This window comes from Vulpes lagopus, chromosome 2, assembly GCF_018345385.1.
Source record: "Vulpes lagopus strain Blue_001 chromosome 2, ASM1834538v1, whole genome shotgun sequence".
In the NCBI taxonomy this organism is placed as follows: Eukaryota; Metazoa; Chordata; class Mammalia; order Carnivora; family Canidae; genus Vulpes; species Vulpes lagopus.
In genome coordinates, this window is record NC_054825.1 from 162,392,288 (window position 1) to 162,407,417 (window position 15,130).

General features: G+C 53.3%; 2 protein-coding genes across 4 annotated transcripts; both read left to right on the plus strand.

The window, feature by feature from the left end:
* The first annotated feature begins 5,488 nt into the window (after positions 1-5,488).
* On the plus strand, positions 5,489-9,597 carry LOC121485378 (kallikrein-12-like). The gene is made up of 6 exons (XM_041745635.1): positions 5,489-5,564; positions 5,716-5,771; positions 6,155-6,314; positions 7,079-7,338; positions 8,259-8,392; positions 9,330-9,597. The coding sequence occupies exons 1-6, from the start codon at positions 5,536-5,538 to the stop codon at positions 9,483-9,485; spliced, it is 795 nt and encodes a 264-aa protein (XP_041601569.1). The 5' UTR covers positions 5,489-5,535; the 3' UTR covers positions 9,486-9,597.
* Positions 9,598-10,552: 955 nt separating this feature from the next.
* Positions 10,553-15,125, plus strand: LOC121485216 (kallikrein-11-like). 3 transcript variants are annotated; one of them, XM_041745317.1, is made up of 6 exons: positions 10,553-10,651; positions 12,401-12,490; positions 13,006-13,147; positions 13,527-13,792; positions 14,334-14,470; positions 14,881-15,125. In XM_041745317.1, the coding sequence occupies exons 2-6, from the start codon at positions 12,436-12,438 to the stop codon at positions 15,031-15,033; spliced, it is 753 nt and encodes a 250-aa protein (XP_041601251.1). In that variant the 5' UTR covers positions 10,553-10,651; positions 12,401-12,435; the 3' UTR covers positions 15,034-15,125. The 3 variants fall into 3 exon arrangements, with proteins under 3 accessions (XP_041601251.1, XP_041601249.1, XP_041601250.1); XM_041745315.1 differs by lacking the exon at positions 10,553-10,651 and having other exon boundaries at positions 12,436-12,490; positions 13,006-13,152; positions 13,457-13,792; XM_041745316.1 differs by lacking the exons at positions 10,553-10,651; positions 12,401-12,490; positions 13,006-13,147 and having other exon boundaries at positions 13,181-13,792; positions 14,334-14,428.
* The last annotated feature ends 5 nt before the right edge of the window (positions 15,126-15,130 follow it).

Consider the following 15,130-nt stretch of genomic DNA (forward strand, 5'->3'; position numbering starts at 1 on the left):
CATAGTTGGCATTGAGGGGTGTGGGGTTGGGGGCTTCCATCAAGTGGCCTCAGGTAGCATGTCTGTGCCCAGATCTATCTGTGTGCCTCTCCCCAGCCCAGGGTGGGGTTGAAAGTTCCAACCCTCTAATCACGCTCCTGCTGTTAGTTCTCCTGGCTACCAGACTCCATTTCCCTTCAAGAGTTGCCTCAGTAGCACCAATCCTGGTAGTATTAAAAGCAAATTTCTGCTCAAGTCATGATCTCAGAGTCTTAAGGTCATGCGCTGGGCAGGCTCTTGTCCCTCTCCCTTCCCTGGCTTGTGTTTCTGCACCCCTACGTGCACACACACACACTCTGTCTCTCTCTGTCTCTCTCTCAAACAAACAAACAAATAAATAAAACAAACCTTAGGGCACCTGGGTGGCTCAGTGGGTTAAGCATCTGCCTTCCGCACAGGTCATGATCTCAGGATCCTGGGATGGAGCCCTGCATCTGGCTCCCTGCTCGGTGGGGAGTCTGCTTCTCCCTCTCCCCTCTTCTCACACTTTCTCTTGCTATCTCTCTCTCTCAATCTCAAATAAATAAAATCTAAAAAAAAAAGATAAAACCTTTATTATTTTTAAAGAATTTTTTTTAAAAGATTTTATTTATTTATTAGAGAAAGAGAGAGAGAGAGAGGCAGAGAGAAAAGCAGGCTCCATTCAGGGAGCTCGATGTGGGACTCCATCCTGGGTCTCCAGGATCACCCCCTGGGCCAAAGGCGGTGCTAAACCGCTAAGCCACCAGGGCTGCCCTATTATTTGTTTTAAAGCAGCTTATTATGAATAACACAAGGTGCTCCTCACCTCCACCACTCAGGAAGTTCCAAGGGATGTTAAAGCTCTGTGCTGGGAACCATGGATGGAAGCCATATATAATCCAGGGAGCCATGGGAGGGCTGTGGCAGAAAAGAATGAACAGGTTAGATGTAGAAAGACCCCTGTGGGGTCTGTCTGGAGAGGAGGGCTTGGTGAGCCTGGAGATAGGGAATCCAGGTAGGAGGCTAGAGTGATGGTCCAGAGAGGAGGGGTTGGGGCCTGAGCTGGGGTTGGAGAGAGTGGGATGAGGGAGGGCTGAGGAAGGGGAAGGAGGAGAGTATGAGTTCAGCTTAGTGAATGGGCTGGTGGTGAGCCCCCCTGAGATGGAAAGCTGGGGCAGGAGGAAGGGGGAGATGCCGAGCTCCTAGGGGTCACAGTGATGGGGGCCCAGGGGCATGCAAGACACCAATGGCTGCAGAGTAGCATTTCTGGGCAAAGGAGCAGCTGGGGTTGGCAGCAGTCTTGGGACAGGATGGATCAGGAGGAAGGAAGGGACACTGGGTCCTAGGGAGAATCAGTGTCCCAAGGGTCCAGACCAGAGGACCAGTTGAGTTGTGGAGCCATAAGATGGAGCAAGTAGGGTCTAAGAGCAGATTGGTGGGACAGTCAGGGAGCTGGGTTTGGATCATCCAGGAGGCTGTACAACAGAGAGACCTGAAGTCAGGGAGGAACTCTTAAGAGCCATCCTGCCCCAGATGACAAGTGAAACTGTCCTGTGTATGCAGTCAGTGCAGAGGACAAGGCTTAGAACTGGCCCTGGGAACACCCTTGTTTGTAAAGGCACCAGGGGAGGAAAAAAAAGTCCTATTTATAAGTAAGAGAGACAGAAAGTGGGAGAGAAACCAGAAATGCATGAAGGAGGGAGCGGCAGTCCACGTGGAAGGCTGCCTGAAGGCTGAGGAAAGGGAGGACCAGGAGACCACGGGGTTGCTCAACATGGAAGTCTCTGGAGACCCCAAAGACCACAGCTGTGGGGGCCAAGCGGTGAGTAGATCTCCATGGATAAGTCTAGTTGGGAAGCATGGAAAAGAAACAGGGCAGGCTCGGGGTGGGGGGTGCTGGTTCTGGTGTAGCTCTGTGGTCGCAGTGTCATCTGACAGAGGGTCAGGCACACAGGACATCTCAAAAATGTTTGTTGAGTGAATGCATGAGTGAATGAATGGGACAGAGAAATAGGAGAGTAAGGGGGGGGGAGAGGTGTAGAGAGAGAGAGACAAAAGACAAAGAACAGCCCCAACTTATAGCAGATAGTTCTTTTTTTTTTTTAATTTTTTTTAATTTTTTATTTATTATTTATGATAGTCATACAGAGAGAAAGAGAGAGAGGCAGAGACACAGGCAGAGGGAGAAGCAGGCTCCATGCACCGGGAGCCTGATGTGGGATTCGATCCCGGGTCTCCAGGATCGCGCCCTGGGCCAAAGGCAGGCGCCAAACCGCTGCGCCACCCAGGGATTCCCCTATAGCAGATAGTTCTTTACACCTGAGAAAAAAAAAGATTTAAAGATTTCAGCTTTGAAAATTTCTTCTTCAGAAAGAAACTGGGAAGGGCAATTTTGAGAGTGTCTCCATGTACCCATCTTTTGTTGCCTCGTTTGATGATCCCAAGAGGAAGTGGTGTGCAGACAGGGAGCTGCCTCCCAACCCCACTGTTCGGATGAACAAACTAAGGTTGATCCAAAGCCTGATGGTCCCCAGTGAGTCCTGGCATGAGCTGAGGTTTTGGCTTAGGATTCCAAAAGCTAGCCTTCTTCTTTGAAACCTGTAGGGACATTCATGTCCTCCTCCGTTCACCCCTGCACTCATTCAGTTAGCCATTCATTTGTTCATTCATATCTCTGGATGATGATTAATGATATAGGCTCTGGAGCCAGCCTGCTTGGCTGGTTGGGTTCACCAACCATCAGGGTTCGCCACCCTGCTTGGGTTCAAACTCTGGTTCTGCCACTTGCCAGCTGCCTGGTTGTGGGCGAGTGACTTTAATCTAGTCCTGCTTCAGTTTCCACATCTGTGATGGTCTCCATGCTGGGGCCCCTTGTCCCGGGTGTTGGGGTGGCTGGGTTCTCTCTAGGGAACAGACTGCATATTGAGCTTGCAATGATGCCTATGAGTAGAGCACAGGAGCTTGAGACTTGAGAGCTCAGGGAGCTCCCGGCAGGGGTGGGGGGTTGGGGGGGGGCAGGCAGGGAGGGTGGCAAAAGTGCTCAGAGCTTTCCCTGAGTGAGGGAGGCTGTGAGCCAATCCGTGCCGTTTTTAAGCCTCCAGCTACAAAAGAAGGGATTTGCTTTTTCCAGAAGCCACAAGCTGCCAGTCTGTATGTCAAAAGAGAACCACTAGGTAGCCACTCCCCACTTCTGCAGCCCCAGCACCACCAATCTGCTTTTGTCCCTATGGAGATGCCTGTTTTGCATGTTTGCACGTATGTGGGACCATACAACATGTGGCCTTTGTGACTGCCTTCTTTCACCTAACATATTGTTTGCAAAATTCATCTATACTGTAGGTGTCTGTGCTACACTCCTTTTTCTGGCTGAATAAATACTCTGTAGTGTGGATAGACCATATTTTATTTACCATTCATCATGTGATGGACCTCAGTCAAATGGGTATAGAGTCTCTTCTGGGAGGTGAAGAAAATGTCCTGGAATTAGATTGTGGTGATGGTTGCAGAGTATTTTGAGTGTGGTGGAATTCACTGAATTGTGGACTTGAAAATGGTTCAAGTGCTAAATTTGATGTTATATGAGTTTTACTTTTAAAAAGTAGAGGCAGAGGCGCACCTGGGTAGCTCAGTAGATTAAGCATCTACCTTCGGCTCAGGTTGTGATTCCATAGTCCTGGAATCAAGGCCCTCATCGGGCTCCCTGCTCAGTGGAGAGACAGCTTCTCCCTCTCCCTCTCCCTCTGCCTGCCACTCCCTCTGCTTGAGCAATCTCTCAAATAAATAAATAAATAAAATCTTAAAAAAAAAAAAAGTAGGGGCGCCTAGGTGGCTCAGTTGGTTGTGTCAGCCTTCGGCTCAGGTCAGGCTCCCTGCTCAGTGGGGAATCTGCTTCTCCCTCCCCCCATACTCATGCGCTCTTTCACTCACTATCTCTGTCTCTCAAATAAATAAATGAAATCATTAAAAAATAAAGCATTTTTGGGATCCCTGGGTGGCGCAGCGGTTTAGCGCCTGCCTTTGGCCCAGGGCGCGATCCTGGAGACCCGGGATCGAATCCCACATCGGGCTCCCGGTGCATGGAGCCTGCTTCTCCCTTTGCCTATGTCTCTGCCTCTCTCTCTCTCTGTGTGTGACTATCATAAATAAAATAAATAAATAAAAGATCTTTAAAAATAAATAAATAAATAAATAAAATAAATAAAAAATAAAGCATTTTTAAAAAGCAGAGTCAGAAAGAAGTCGAGAGAGAGAGTGAGAGAGAGAGGTGGGGCCCATAGTTGTTTGTTGTTGTTTACCAATATTTGATTTTATTTTAAAGTTTTCTTATTGTTTTTAAGTAATCTCTACACCCAATGTAAGGTTTGAACTTACAACCCCTGAGATCAAGAGTCACATGCTCTATTGACTGAGCCAGTCAGGTGCCTTGCCAATATTTTAAAATCAGGAAATGTCCTACCATAAATCTGAATTTCCATCTTCTCCTGAAAAGCCATGGGAACCGGCAGTGCTGGTGTGTGTTCCAGATGGCAGCTCTGGAATGGAGCTGAGGGTGAATTTTATGACATGCAAATTGCACCTCAATAAAGCAGAGCCCCCAGCTATCCAGAAATAGAGAGGTGTTGAGTTAGCTGGTATCTCAAAATGAATCAAAAGCTGAAGAAAGCACAGACTGTCTTGTCCCTGGTTCTCTCTCAGTAGCCTGTCCCTTTCTCAGTGGAGGCCTTCATGTAAGGAAAAGAGCCCCACAAAGTTTCATGGAATTAGATAAATCGACCATGTGCAGATAGGAAGAGTGGGCTTCTTGGTGGAGAACAAGGTGGACTGTGCCTTTAGAAGAGTCAGTTAGGATCAACTCCAGGGGAACTCGTTTGGAAATGGCTTCAGTCTCTTCCTGATGCCCTATTTTGAAATCTCTTCCTTCTTTTCTCTGTCTGGGCTCTCTCTGCTCTGGCTTTCTCAGCCTCTTTCTTGCGCTGTTCTGAGCTCTTAGCCACTCACCCTCCTGCCCACTTTCTGCACAGGGTGGGGAGGGGCCCAGTGTTGGTGCCCCACCCTCCCTGAGCCTTCTTCATCGGGAAACGGGATTAGAACCCAGTTCCCAGATCACATTGTCACGGGTCTCGGGTGCTGGCTTGGAGAGGAAGGGAGAAGGAGTGGGGTTGAGTCTTTCCCCCACAACCATCCAGGGCTCTCCCCCGCCCCCTCCCTCCCTTTCATTGTAAAGCTCAATTAGGTGCCATTAGCTGAGAAGAGTTTCTACAGGATTAGAGGGTGCCCCACCCCATGTCTTCCTGGTCCCCTTCCCTCAACCCGGAAATTACATGGGCTGGGACAAAGAGAGTTAAAAGCTGTGTCAGCTGCCGGTCTGGGGCAGACAGACAGAAGGAGGGGGACAGGTGGGGCAGCATGACAGGTGGCTGAGAAGCCAGGTGGACAGTGGGAGAGCTGACTAGCAGAGTGGTGGGTGGATGACAGGAAGGCAGGTAGTGGACAGAGAGACAGCAGAGACAGACAGTCTGAAATTGTGACAACCACATGGAGGACCCAGCAGGCAGAGGGACAAGGTGAGGAGGGGGCAGATGGTCACCAATGGGGTGACACCCAAGGTGGACAGAGGGGAATGGGCAGGCATCCTGTCGTCCTCTTGGAGTTGCTGGCAGGAGGGGTAGGTTGGCAGGAAAAGGGCCATATCTGAGATTCCCCCACTTTTCCCAGGACCTGGAGGTGGGTCACCCTGGGTTCCAGCATCCTGTTACTCTTCTGTGTTACTGGTGAGTTCCCCAGGGTAGTGGGGGTCCCTTTAAACCCAACAGGAGGCCCTAACTTCCTTCCAGGTCTGGTCCCCAGCCTGGCACTGAAGAGGGTAGGAGGCTGCCTCTGTGCCTCCACTCACCTCTGGGTCTCGGGGCCCTGCCACCTCTGTCCCCCTGAATCCTGATCAATCTCTACTCTGTTTCTTCCTGTCACTATGCTCTGTCTCTTCTCTCTATCTGTGAATCTCTGTCTCTGTCTCCCTCCTTTCTTTAAGCATCTCTCTGTTTTTTAACCTTTCTCTTCCTCTCTCTGTCTTCATCTCTGCATCTCTCTTCCTATCTCTGATCCCCAATCTCTAGATCTCTGACCCCATCCCTCTGGCCCACACCCCTGTCCTCAGGGCTCAGCCAACCGGCCACAGAGAAGATTGTCAAAGGCAAGGAGTGTGCCCGTCACTCACAGCCTTGGCAGGTGGGGCTGTTTGAGGGCGCCAACCTGCGCTGTGGGGGGGTCCTCATTGACCGCAGGTGGGTCCTCACAGCTGCTCACTGCAGTGGCAGGTAAGTCCCTGTCTGGGTGGTTCCTTCCAGGGGTAGGCAAAGGAAGGGTGATGGGGAGAGGATCCCTCAGGGTAGAGGTTCAGAAGAGGGAGGTGCCAAGGAGTGAGGAGATGGTCCTGCAGCAAAAGGTTAGACAAGAAATAGGACTTCCTCAACAATGGGCCTGGGCTGGGGCTAGGTGGGGTGGGTGGAGTGGAGGGCGGGAAGGGTCCTGGCACCCGCCCACCTACTTGTTCCCATTCCCTCATGTTCCCCTTCCTTCCCATATGACCTCAGTCACCACCCAGGCTTTCCCTGACCCAACCTGGGCAATCTCTCTGGGCCTCAGCTATCCCATCTATAAAATGAGGAGACCGGGATTTCTAGGTCTGAAACTCTGAGCTTTTTTTCAAAAGGAATTTCAGGCACAAAGAATGGATTGATTCAGGGAAAGAACAGAGAGAGTTGTCTCATGACTCACTCTTTGCTTCCACTGACAGCCCAGGCAGCTTCTAGGTGGTGGGAACAGAGCAGGGAGCATGACAGATGGATGTCCCTGCCTCAGTGAAGAGAATCAGAGAGGGACAGGGATGCAGGGGTTCAGGAGGAGAAGGAGGCAAACACGGGAAGTGGAAAGATGGTGAAAGAGATGAGAGACGGATAGAGATAGAGCAAGCTTGTCAGAAAGTGAGGACGGTCATGGAGGTGCAGAGCAGCAGAGAGAGGCTGCAGGGCCTGGGAGCCAGGGGCCCACCCCACCCTCGCTGAGCCACCTTGACCCCCAGCAGGTACTGGGTGCGCCTGGGGGAGCATAGCCTCAGCAGGCTGGACTGGACGGAGAAGATTCGGCGAAGTGGCTTCTCCATGACCCACCCCAGTTACCAGGGAGCCCAGCACAGCCATGACAATGACATCCGGCTCCTGCGACTGGGCACCCCCGTCCCCTTGACTCACAGCATACAGCCCCTTCCCCTGCCCACCACCTGTGCAGCGGCTGGCACCAAATGCCAGATTTCAGGCTGGGGCATCACCAATCGACTCTGGAGTAAGGGGGCATCGGGGTCAGGGCTCAGGATGGGCAAAGTCTGGGGTGTAGGGTGAGAGATCAGGAGTCATGCCATTTCAGCAGAAGGATGGATCAAGAGTCAAACATGAGGATTGTGGTTTGGGGTCAGAGATCATGGTGGACCAGGGGTCTTGGGATTCAAAGTAGTTAAGGGGTTGGGTATAAAGTCAGAAGTCATGGGTCAGGGATGTGGTTAGAAGCTAGAGCAATGGCAGGGGCCATCAAACTGTAGCAAAGGGCATATAGAGATAGGATCTTGGAGTCAGGGGTCATGGACTCTGGTGTTAGAGGTCATTGTAGAGTTGAGGACATGGGATCCAGATGTTGCACAAGCTGGCCATAATCTGAGGGTGGAAACTAGGATTCAATCAGGGATCACTGGCCTGGGATTTGAAGCCCTAGAGGTTAGGGGTCATGGAGTCCGGGGTCAAATAAACAGGGATTATAAGTCACTTTGGAGTTGGGACCAATGGTTTATAGCTGAGTTTGAAAGTTTAAGAGAAGACAAGAAATGTGGGGTCTGGAAACAGAGAGGGACCTTAACTTGAAGTCAAGTTGCAATCTAAGTATAAGACTGAAGGTTAAAGGTCAGAGCATCTGGAATTTAAGAATAAAAGTGGGTCCAGATTCATTGCTTCTGAGGTTGGAGAGACAAAGAATGTCTCGAGTTATGGCACTCAGAGTCATAGGTTAAAGGTCAGGAGACTAGGTCAATGAACTGGGGCAAGGGTCACTATGAAATGAGGTCATAAATCTGAAATTTAGAAGTTTGCAGATTGTAGTGGGGGGTCACAGGAAAAGGGCAGGGTATAGACTTATACTTGCTTCCTTGAGTGGGGGGTGGTGGCTCCCAAATAGGGAGCTTTGGGGAACGCTGTGGCTTCTATCTTCCATTCCAGATCCATTCCCAGACCTGCTCCAGTGCCTCAATGTCTCCATTGTTTCCAGTGCTGACTGCCGGGCTGTGTTCCCAGGGAGAATCACGGACAACATGGTGTGTGCCAGCGGCACCGAAGGGGCGGATGCCTGCCAGGTGAGTGGACGCAGTCAGTGCCTGGTCACCCAGGCTGGAAGTAGGAGACAGAGCAGGGAGGATGAGGGAGAGAGAGATGTGGTCAGAAAGAAGGGGAGGCGCAGGATAAGGCAGGGAGACCCAGGTGATGGAGGGAGGGCAGAGAGAAGGAGGGGTGGGTGGAGAGAATAGAGGGAGGGAGGGAGAGAACAGAGAAGGAAAGATGGGAGGGGCACAGGAGAGGAAGAGGAAGAGACGAAGAGAAGATGGGGGAAGGTAAAGAGCTGGCAAGGATTTGGAATTGAGGCGTGTAACCGGTTGTCTCTCTCCCTGTGTCCTCCAATTGATGCCGGCCCAGGCAAGAGTGAGAGGATCTAGGATGGAGGCAGGAAAGGAGGCTGGTGGACTCTCCTGCCCTTGAATTCTGCTACCTTGCTCTCTTAGGTCCTCCGGGTTGGAGGCTGCCCCACCTGACTGGCCAAGGCTCCAGCCTCTGGGCCTGAGAGAAGGTTTATAGATCCCGCCTTCCTTTGCTGGGATTGGCCACTAGTGGTTGTGCTCTTTCCCTCATTGGTCAGGGCCCCAGCCAGTCATCCTCTACAGAACTCTCACGGGTCCCCACCTCCTTCCCCGAGATTGGTCATTGAAGACACTCACTCTCTTCGCTCATTGGCCAGAGCTCTAGCCAATGTCCTTGAGAGCCCACTTCCCTGCCCCTTTATGGGGCCCGGCCTTCCCTGGGATTGGCCCCCTAGGAACAGTGTGTTCTTCTCTATTGGTCAGTCATCGCTGTGCCAGGAACGTGGGAACTCAGCAATGCTCTACTCTCTTGATGACCAGGCTTGGTCGGAGCCACCGTCTTCGAGGCCTGGGGATGGGCTTGGGGGTCGGGGAAAGGAAAATGAGAACAGGATTTCTCCCGTATTCATTCGGTGCTCCTTCTCCTTCTGTATTCCAGGGCGACTCTGGGGGGCCCCTGGTGTGCGGAAACGTCCTTCAGGGTCTGGTGTCCTGGGGGACTGTGGAGCCTTGTGGTCAAAAAGGCATCCCGGGAGTCTACACCAATATTTGCAAATATGTGGACTGGATCCGGATGGTCATGAGGAACAACTAACGTGCTCCCTCCACCTCCACCCCTCAGCTTGGGGGCTACACTGACTGAACCCTCCGAGCACCAACACCTCTTCCGTTATCACCCCTGGCTCCCACTCTTCTTGGGCTGGGGATCTTCCTCCCAGAACTCCCCCTCCAGCCAGCGCTTCTAGGTCCTGTGGTCGGGGGAGGGAGGAATGTCTGACTATCCGAATAAATATAACTGGAAGAGGAACGATGTTTGTCTATTTGATATCCTAGTGCTGGTGGACGCAGGAGGGAAGCTCGTCAGTTCTCCTACTCACAGGTGTAGAAATAGAGATCACAGAGGGCGAGGGTTTTCCCTTAGGGGGTCACACAGCAATGGGGTGGAGAAAGTTACTCATAACAATAAAAATGAGGGCCATTTCTTCCCCCTCCATCCAGCACTCTAGGAACCATACTCATGAAAGACCTGAGGGGGAAAATATTACTGGCCCCAAAATACCAAATGAAAATTGAAAAAATCAAAATTCATGACCATCGAATTAAATATCTATAAAATGTAACACTCTTCCACCTAGCCAATTCTGACTTCACTTTGCTGGAGTTGTGGAGCACACATTATATTTAATGTGGGATGTGGGTTCATTTTAATACGTTTGTAATGATAGAAGGTGGGGTGTAGCCTTGGAAAGCAGGAAGACACAGCCTAGGTCTTAAAATAGTCCTGCCCATCCCTTGGGTTCTGTCTTCACTGCCATCCAGGAGGTGCAAAGGGAGCTTCTCCCCAGCGAATGGAAGGGGAGCTAGGGGGTGTGAGAGTGAGGGGTGATGGTGATGGCGTGGGAATTCCTGCTGGGAGTCTGCTACATTCAGCTCCCGTGGAGTCCTCATCCCAACCACCCCAAGGCAGGGCTGTCCCCCCATCTCGCAGATGAAGAAACTGAGCCTCGCCGGGGTGGAGTTCCTTGGCTCACGTCACTGTGGTAGGAAGAGGCAGAGCCGGGGTTTGAGGCCAGGGCTGGCTGCCTTAGGAGCCCATACCCAGTCATCTTGCCCCACTTCTGGTTAGGGGAGAGAGGAGGGCAAGACAGGGAGGCAGGAAGATCTCACTGATAACAAGCAGGCCCGGAGATAGAGGGATCGGCAGACAGGAAATTGAGGTGGCTCAGACTCGGAAGTCATCGGACCTAAGTCTCGCAGCGAGTAAGTGCCACAGCTGGATTTGGGGGGCCCCAGGGTTCCTGGGAGGCAGAGGCAGGAGAGGGGGGCGGAGGGAAGTGTGGCAGAAGGGAAGCCCCAGAGGAGCACAAGGGGTTGAGGCCTTGCAAGAGGGCTGACTCCCTCTCCTGAGCCTTGACTCCCACAGGCCCCAACCTGCCTCCCCCACCCTCCCGTCCTGCCCCTTCGGCTGGCAGCAGCCCCACCTCTGTGACGCCCCAGTTTCCCCCCTCCTTGGAATGGAGAAGGGAGGGCCCAGAGAAGGTCAGAGGCCCACCTGGGCTTGGGCTGTGGGGAGGGAGGAGCAGGGACAGGAGAGACACAGAGGCTGGGAGATCCAGGTGGGGAGAGAGAGAGAGAGAGAGAGAGAGAGAGAGAGAGAGGTAGACGGAGGCAGAGACAGAGAGACACAAAGAAAGATAAAGTTTTAAAGCAGTCCTGCAGAGAGAGATGGAGGAGAAGGGAGAGGGAGAGAGAGAGGGAGGGAGGGAGGGAGGGAGGGAGGGAGGGGAAGAGAGAGAGAGAGAGAGAGAGAGAGAGAGAGGCACAGGCATAGGGAGGCAAAGAGAAACATGACACGCAGCATTAAAGAGAGGCAGCAACCGGCAGAGATGAAGAGACAGACTCACAGACTGACAGACAGCCTGACGGGGAAGGATGCAGGGCCTAGAGGGAGAAACAGAGAGAAGAGGGGCTTGGGGAGGTGACAGAAGCAGGCAGGCGGTGGGCAAGCACACACACCCCACCCCCAGGGCAGTAAGGCAGGGCCAGGAGGCCCAGTCATCCAGGCCATCCCGCACCTGCCTGGTGCCTGATGCTCTGACCCAATCTGCCTCTGAGCCACACCACGGCAGCTGCCAGCGCCACCAGTGGGCACCCAGAGTCCCCGTCCCAAAGCCCATAGGTGCATGAGTCGGGGAGGGAAGGGAAGACCCTCTTGCAGGAGCCTGCACTCCTGGAGTGAGCCAGGCCTCCTCTATCTCTGTACCCTCTGCTCTATCCTTCTCAGCTGGGGTAGGTGCCCTCTGCTTCTTTGTCTCTCTGTCTCTCTGACTGGCTGTCCCCAACTTCAGTGACCTCTGATCCCTGCTCTGATAGCTGAATCCAGCCCTCCACCCCTACCCCCACCCCCTCCCCCACTGCTGGCCAGGGCAGCTGAGGGCATAGACCCTTCTCCTGGTCAGCTCCACCCAGTTATATTTGGCTGTCCTTCAAAGGGGCAGGAATTCAGAAGGACAGGGTCTGAGCACCGTCCCAGGCTGAACCCCCTACCACACCCCAGGCAGCCCTCATAGGGCCCATATCACCCTGGGGTGGATGCTGGATGGCACTGGTTCCCTTTGCTCTCCTGCCCCAAGCTGCTGGGGCCTGGCTGGGTCTCAGGCGGGCAAGAGGGAAAATATGCTCCCAAATGCATCTCGCAGGTGCAGGTACCCTGGCTGACTTGAAACAGGGCCAGCCAATGACTTGCCCCAGTCAAAGCCCCTCCCAGCATCTGCCACATCCTCCTTGGCTACTTACAGGAAGCTTTTAGCCAAGATCAGCCCCCTCCAAGGCCACCTTGATACCATAGATTTATTTTAAAGGTTTGGAGCCTGGGACGTTGTGAAAACCCTGTTGTTTCTCTCTGCGGGGGAGCGGGAGCAGGCCAGGAAGGGAGGAGAGGGCATGAACCAGTGCCTCCCTAGTCGCCCCATTAAGTGATCAAGACCCCTTGTCCCTTCTTGTTTCCAGAAGAACCTGGAGCCTGCCCCTCCCCTCTCCAGGCCATGATGATTCTTCGATTAATCATGTTTGCCCTGGTGACAGGTATGGTGGGGGATGGCGGGGGGGGGGGGGGGGGGGGGGGGGGGGGGGGGGGGGGGGGCAGGAGCCTCCCTCTTCAATCTCTATGATCCCTCAACCCTCTATGCCTAGATATTGACTGGGCCAATGCTGAAAATATAGAATATATAGAAAATATAGAAAATATAGATGCCCTAGCATCTAAATGGATATATGAGCCATAATGAAGTCCTGAATGCCCCTTGCTGGGCCAAGCATAATCCCTTTAGATGTTACAAAGGGGAGAGGTCAAGGAGGGTCCCAGGGGAGGGGCCAGGGCGGCTCCAGTGGGGCAGAAGACACAAACAGCACAGCACAGTAGCTACTGAGCAACCAGTACAGAAGGATTTCAATAATTTAATATCCGGTCCATCCAGACAGTGCATCCCAGTGGGACACCAGGCTAGGGCCTGGGCCACCCACTCCTCTGTTCTCCCTACCCCCACATCTGGGAGGCCTCTTATGCCTGAGCCCCCTCTTTTGCCCTCACTTCCCTCCAGGGCATGTAAGAGCAGAGACCAGGATCATCAAGGGGTATGAGTGCTCTCCTCATTCCCAGCCCTGGCAGGTGGCTCTGTTCCAGAAGACACGGCTGCTCTGTGGGGCAACCCTCATCGCTCCCAAATGGCTCCTGACAGCAGCTCACTGCCGCAAGCCGTGGGTGCGGGGGCTGGGGCGGGCCAGCAGGGGGCTGGAGATGGAGAGATGGATGGAGAGGGGCTTGGGGATGGGGAGAATATGACAGGGTCTGAGATGGGCATGGGCCGGGTAGCATGGATGATGGACAAGGAGCCAGGATGGAAGGATGGACAGAAGGTGTGGGAACTGGGATGGCGCTGGGAAGGGGGTTGGGTGCTGGGATGGGGATATAGTTGGAAAGGAGGCTCCGGTGGGAAATGAGGATGAGGTCAGAAGTGGAGCTATATTCCTCTGTCCTCTCAGGTGCACTCACCCCTTCCCCATGTCTCTCCCTATCCCTCCCCTCTCCTGCCTCTCCCCCACCTTCCATCTCTGACCGCCATCTCTCCCACCTCAGCCGATATGTAGTTCATCTGGGGGAGCACAACCTCCAGCGGCGGGATGGCTGTGAGCAGACCCTATCAGCCACCGAGTCCTTCCCCCACCCAGACTTCAACAACAGCCTCCCCAACAAAGACCACCGCAATGACATCATGCTGGTGAAGATGACCAGAGCAGCCTTCATCACCTGGGCTGTGCGACCACTCACCCTGTCATCACACTGTGTCACCGCTGGCACCCGCTGCCTCGTTTCGGGCTGGGGCTCCACATCCAGCCCCCAGTGTAGGGGCTCCAGAGGGGGGCGCGGAGGAGGAGGGGCGGGTGATCACGGTTGTGGAAGAACAGAGGGAACCAGAGGATCTTCAAAGGGGAGAGTCCCAGAGCACAAGAGTAGGAGAGGAAGCTCCCTGGGGCATGTCAGGGGTGGGATTAATCAAAGAGAAGAGGGGAAAAGAGCTGGGGAGGGTAGAGACAAAAGTCTGGGTGTCAGAGTCAGACACAATGTGCCAGATCCATAGCCTACTAATTGTAGGACTGCAGGCACCTGGCTTCACCTCTCTGAACCTAGGTTTTCTTCTCTATAAAATGAGGCTAATCACACCCACCTACCAGGGCTGCATCAGAGATAGTATATATAGAACAGCTGGCATAATAAATTTACTCGCTAGCATTCCTGGTGCTATGGCTACAAGGAGAGAGATGAGTTGGTGTCAAGCAAGAAGGACAGGGACTGGCCACAGTGTGGGTACAGAGGAGGCACTGCAGGTGGGGAAGGGGACCAGGGGCTCTTCATTTTCCATAACCCTTTGTGCCGTTTCCACAGTGCAGCTGCCCCACACCTTGCGATGTGCCAACATCACCATCATTAACCACGAGGAGTGTGAGAAGGCCTACCCTGGCAACATCACAAACACCATGGTGTGTGCCAGTGTTCTGGAATCGGGCAAGGACTCCTGCCAGGTCAGGGGGCAGGGCCTGGGTCTCCTGCCACAGCCTCACTCCCATCTCTCACCTCAACCGTCTCTTTATCAATGTCCACAGTCTCATTCCCAACCCTAACTCTGTCTCCCCCTGCAATCCCAACTCCATGTCCACCCCTGGTTCCCGTTTTTAACCTCCATGGGATCTCCAGCTCCATCCACATTCCCATCCCTATTTCCAGCCCCAATCATCCTCCAATCAACCCTGACCCCATCTTTACTGCCACCCATAGCTCCAACTTCACCCCTAATCATCTCACCAACCCCATCCTTAATCTTCACCCTACTCCTAACCCAATCCCCCTCTCCTACCCGACACAGTGCCCAACCCTGCCCCTCTCCCATGGCTACTGCTCCTTTCTGACTGGTTGTCTCTCTCTCCATGCCCAGGGTGACTCTGGGGGCCCTCTGGTCTGTGACGGGTCTCTTCAAGGAATTATCTCCTGGGGCCAGGATCCATGTGCTGTCACCAGAAAGCCTGGTGTCTATACCAAGGTCTGCAAATACGTAGACTGGATCCGGAAGACTATGGAAAATAATTAGCCGGGACCAGCCCAACACCCCCCTAATCCCTACTTGGCAACATGGCTCTTGTTCATTCTAATAGTCAAGCCTGAGCGAAGTCGCCTTTATGTATTTT

Coding starts and splice junctions, on each gene's coding strand:
- LOC121485216 (XM_041745315.1), top strand. CDS start 12,436: ATGATGATTCTTCGATTAATCATGTTTGCCCTGGTGACAGGTATGGTG. Junction 13,793..14,333: donor CTCCACATCCAGCCCCCAGT/GTAGGGGCTCCA, acceptor CCGTTTCCACAG/TGCAGCTGCCCCACACCTTG. Junction 14,471..14,880: donor CGGGCAAGGACTCCTGCCAG/GTCAGGGGGCAG, acceptor CTCCATGCCCAG/GGTGACTCTGGGGGCCCTCT.
- LOC121485378 (XM_041745635.1), top strand. CDS start 5,536: ATGGAGGACCCAGCAGGCAGAGGGACAAG. Junction 6,315..7,078: donor GCTGCTCACTGCAGTGGCAG/GTAAGTCCCTGT, acceptor CTTGACCCCCAG/CAGGTACTGGGTGCGCCTGG. Junction 7,339..8,258: donor CATCACCAATCGACTCTGGA/GTAAGGGGGCAT, acceptor CTTCCATTCCAG/ATCCATTCCCAGACCTGCTC.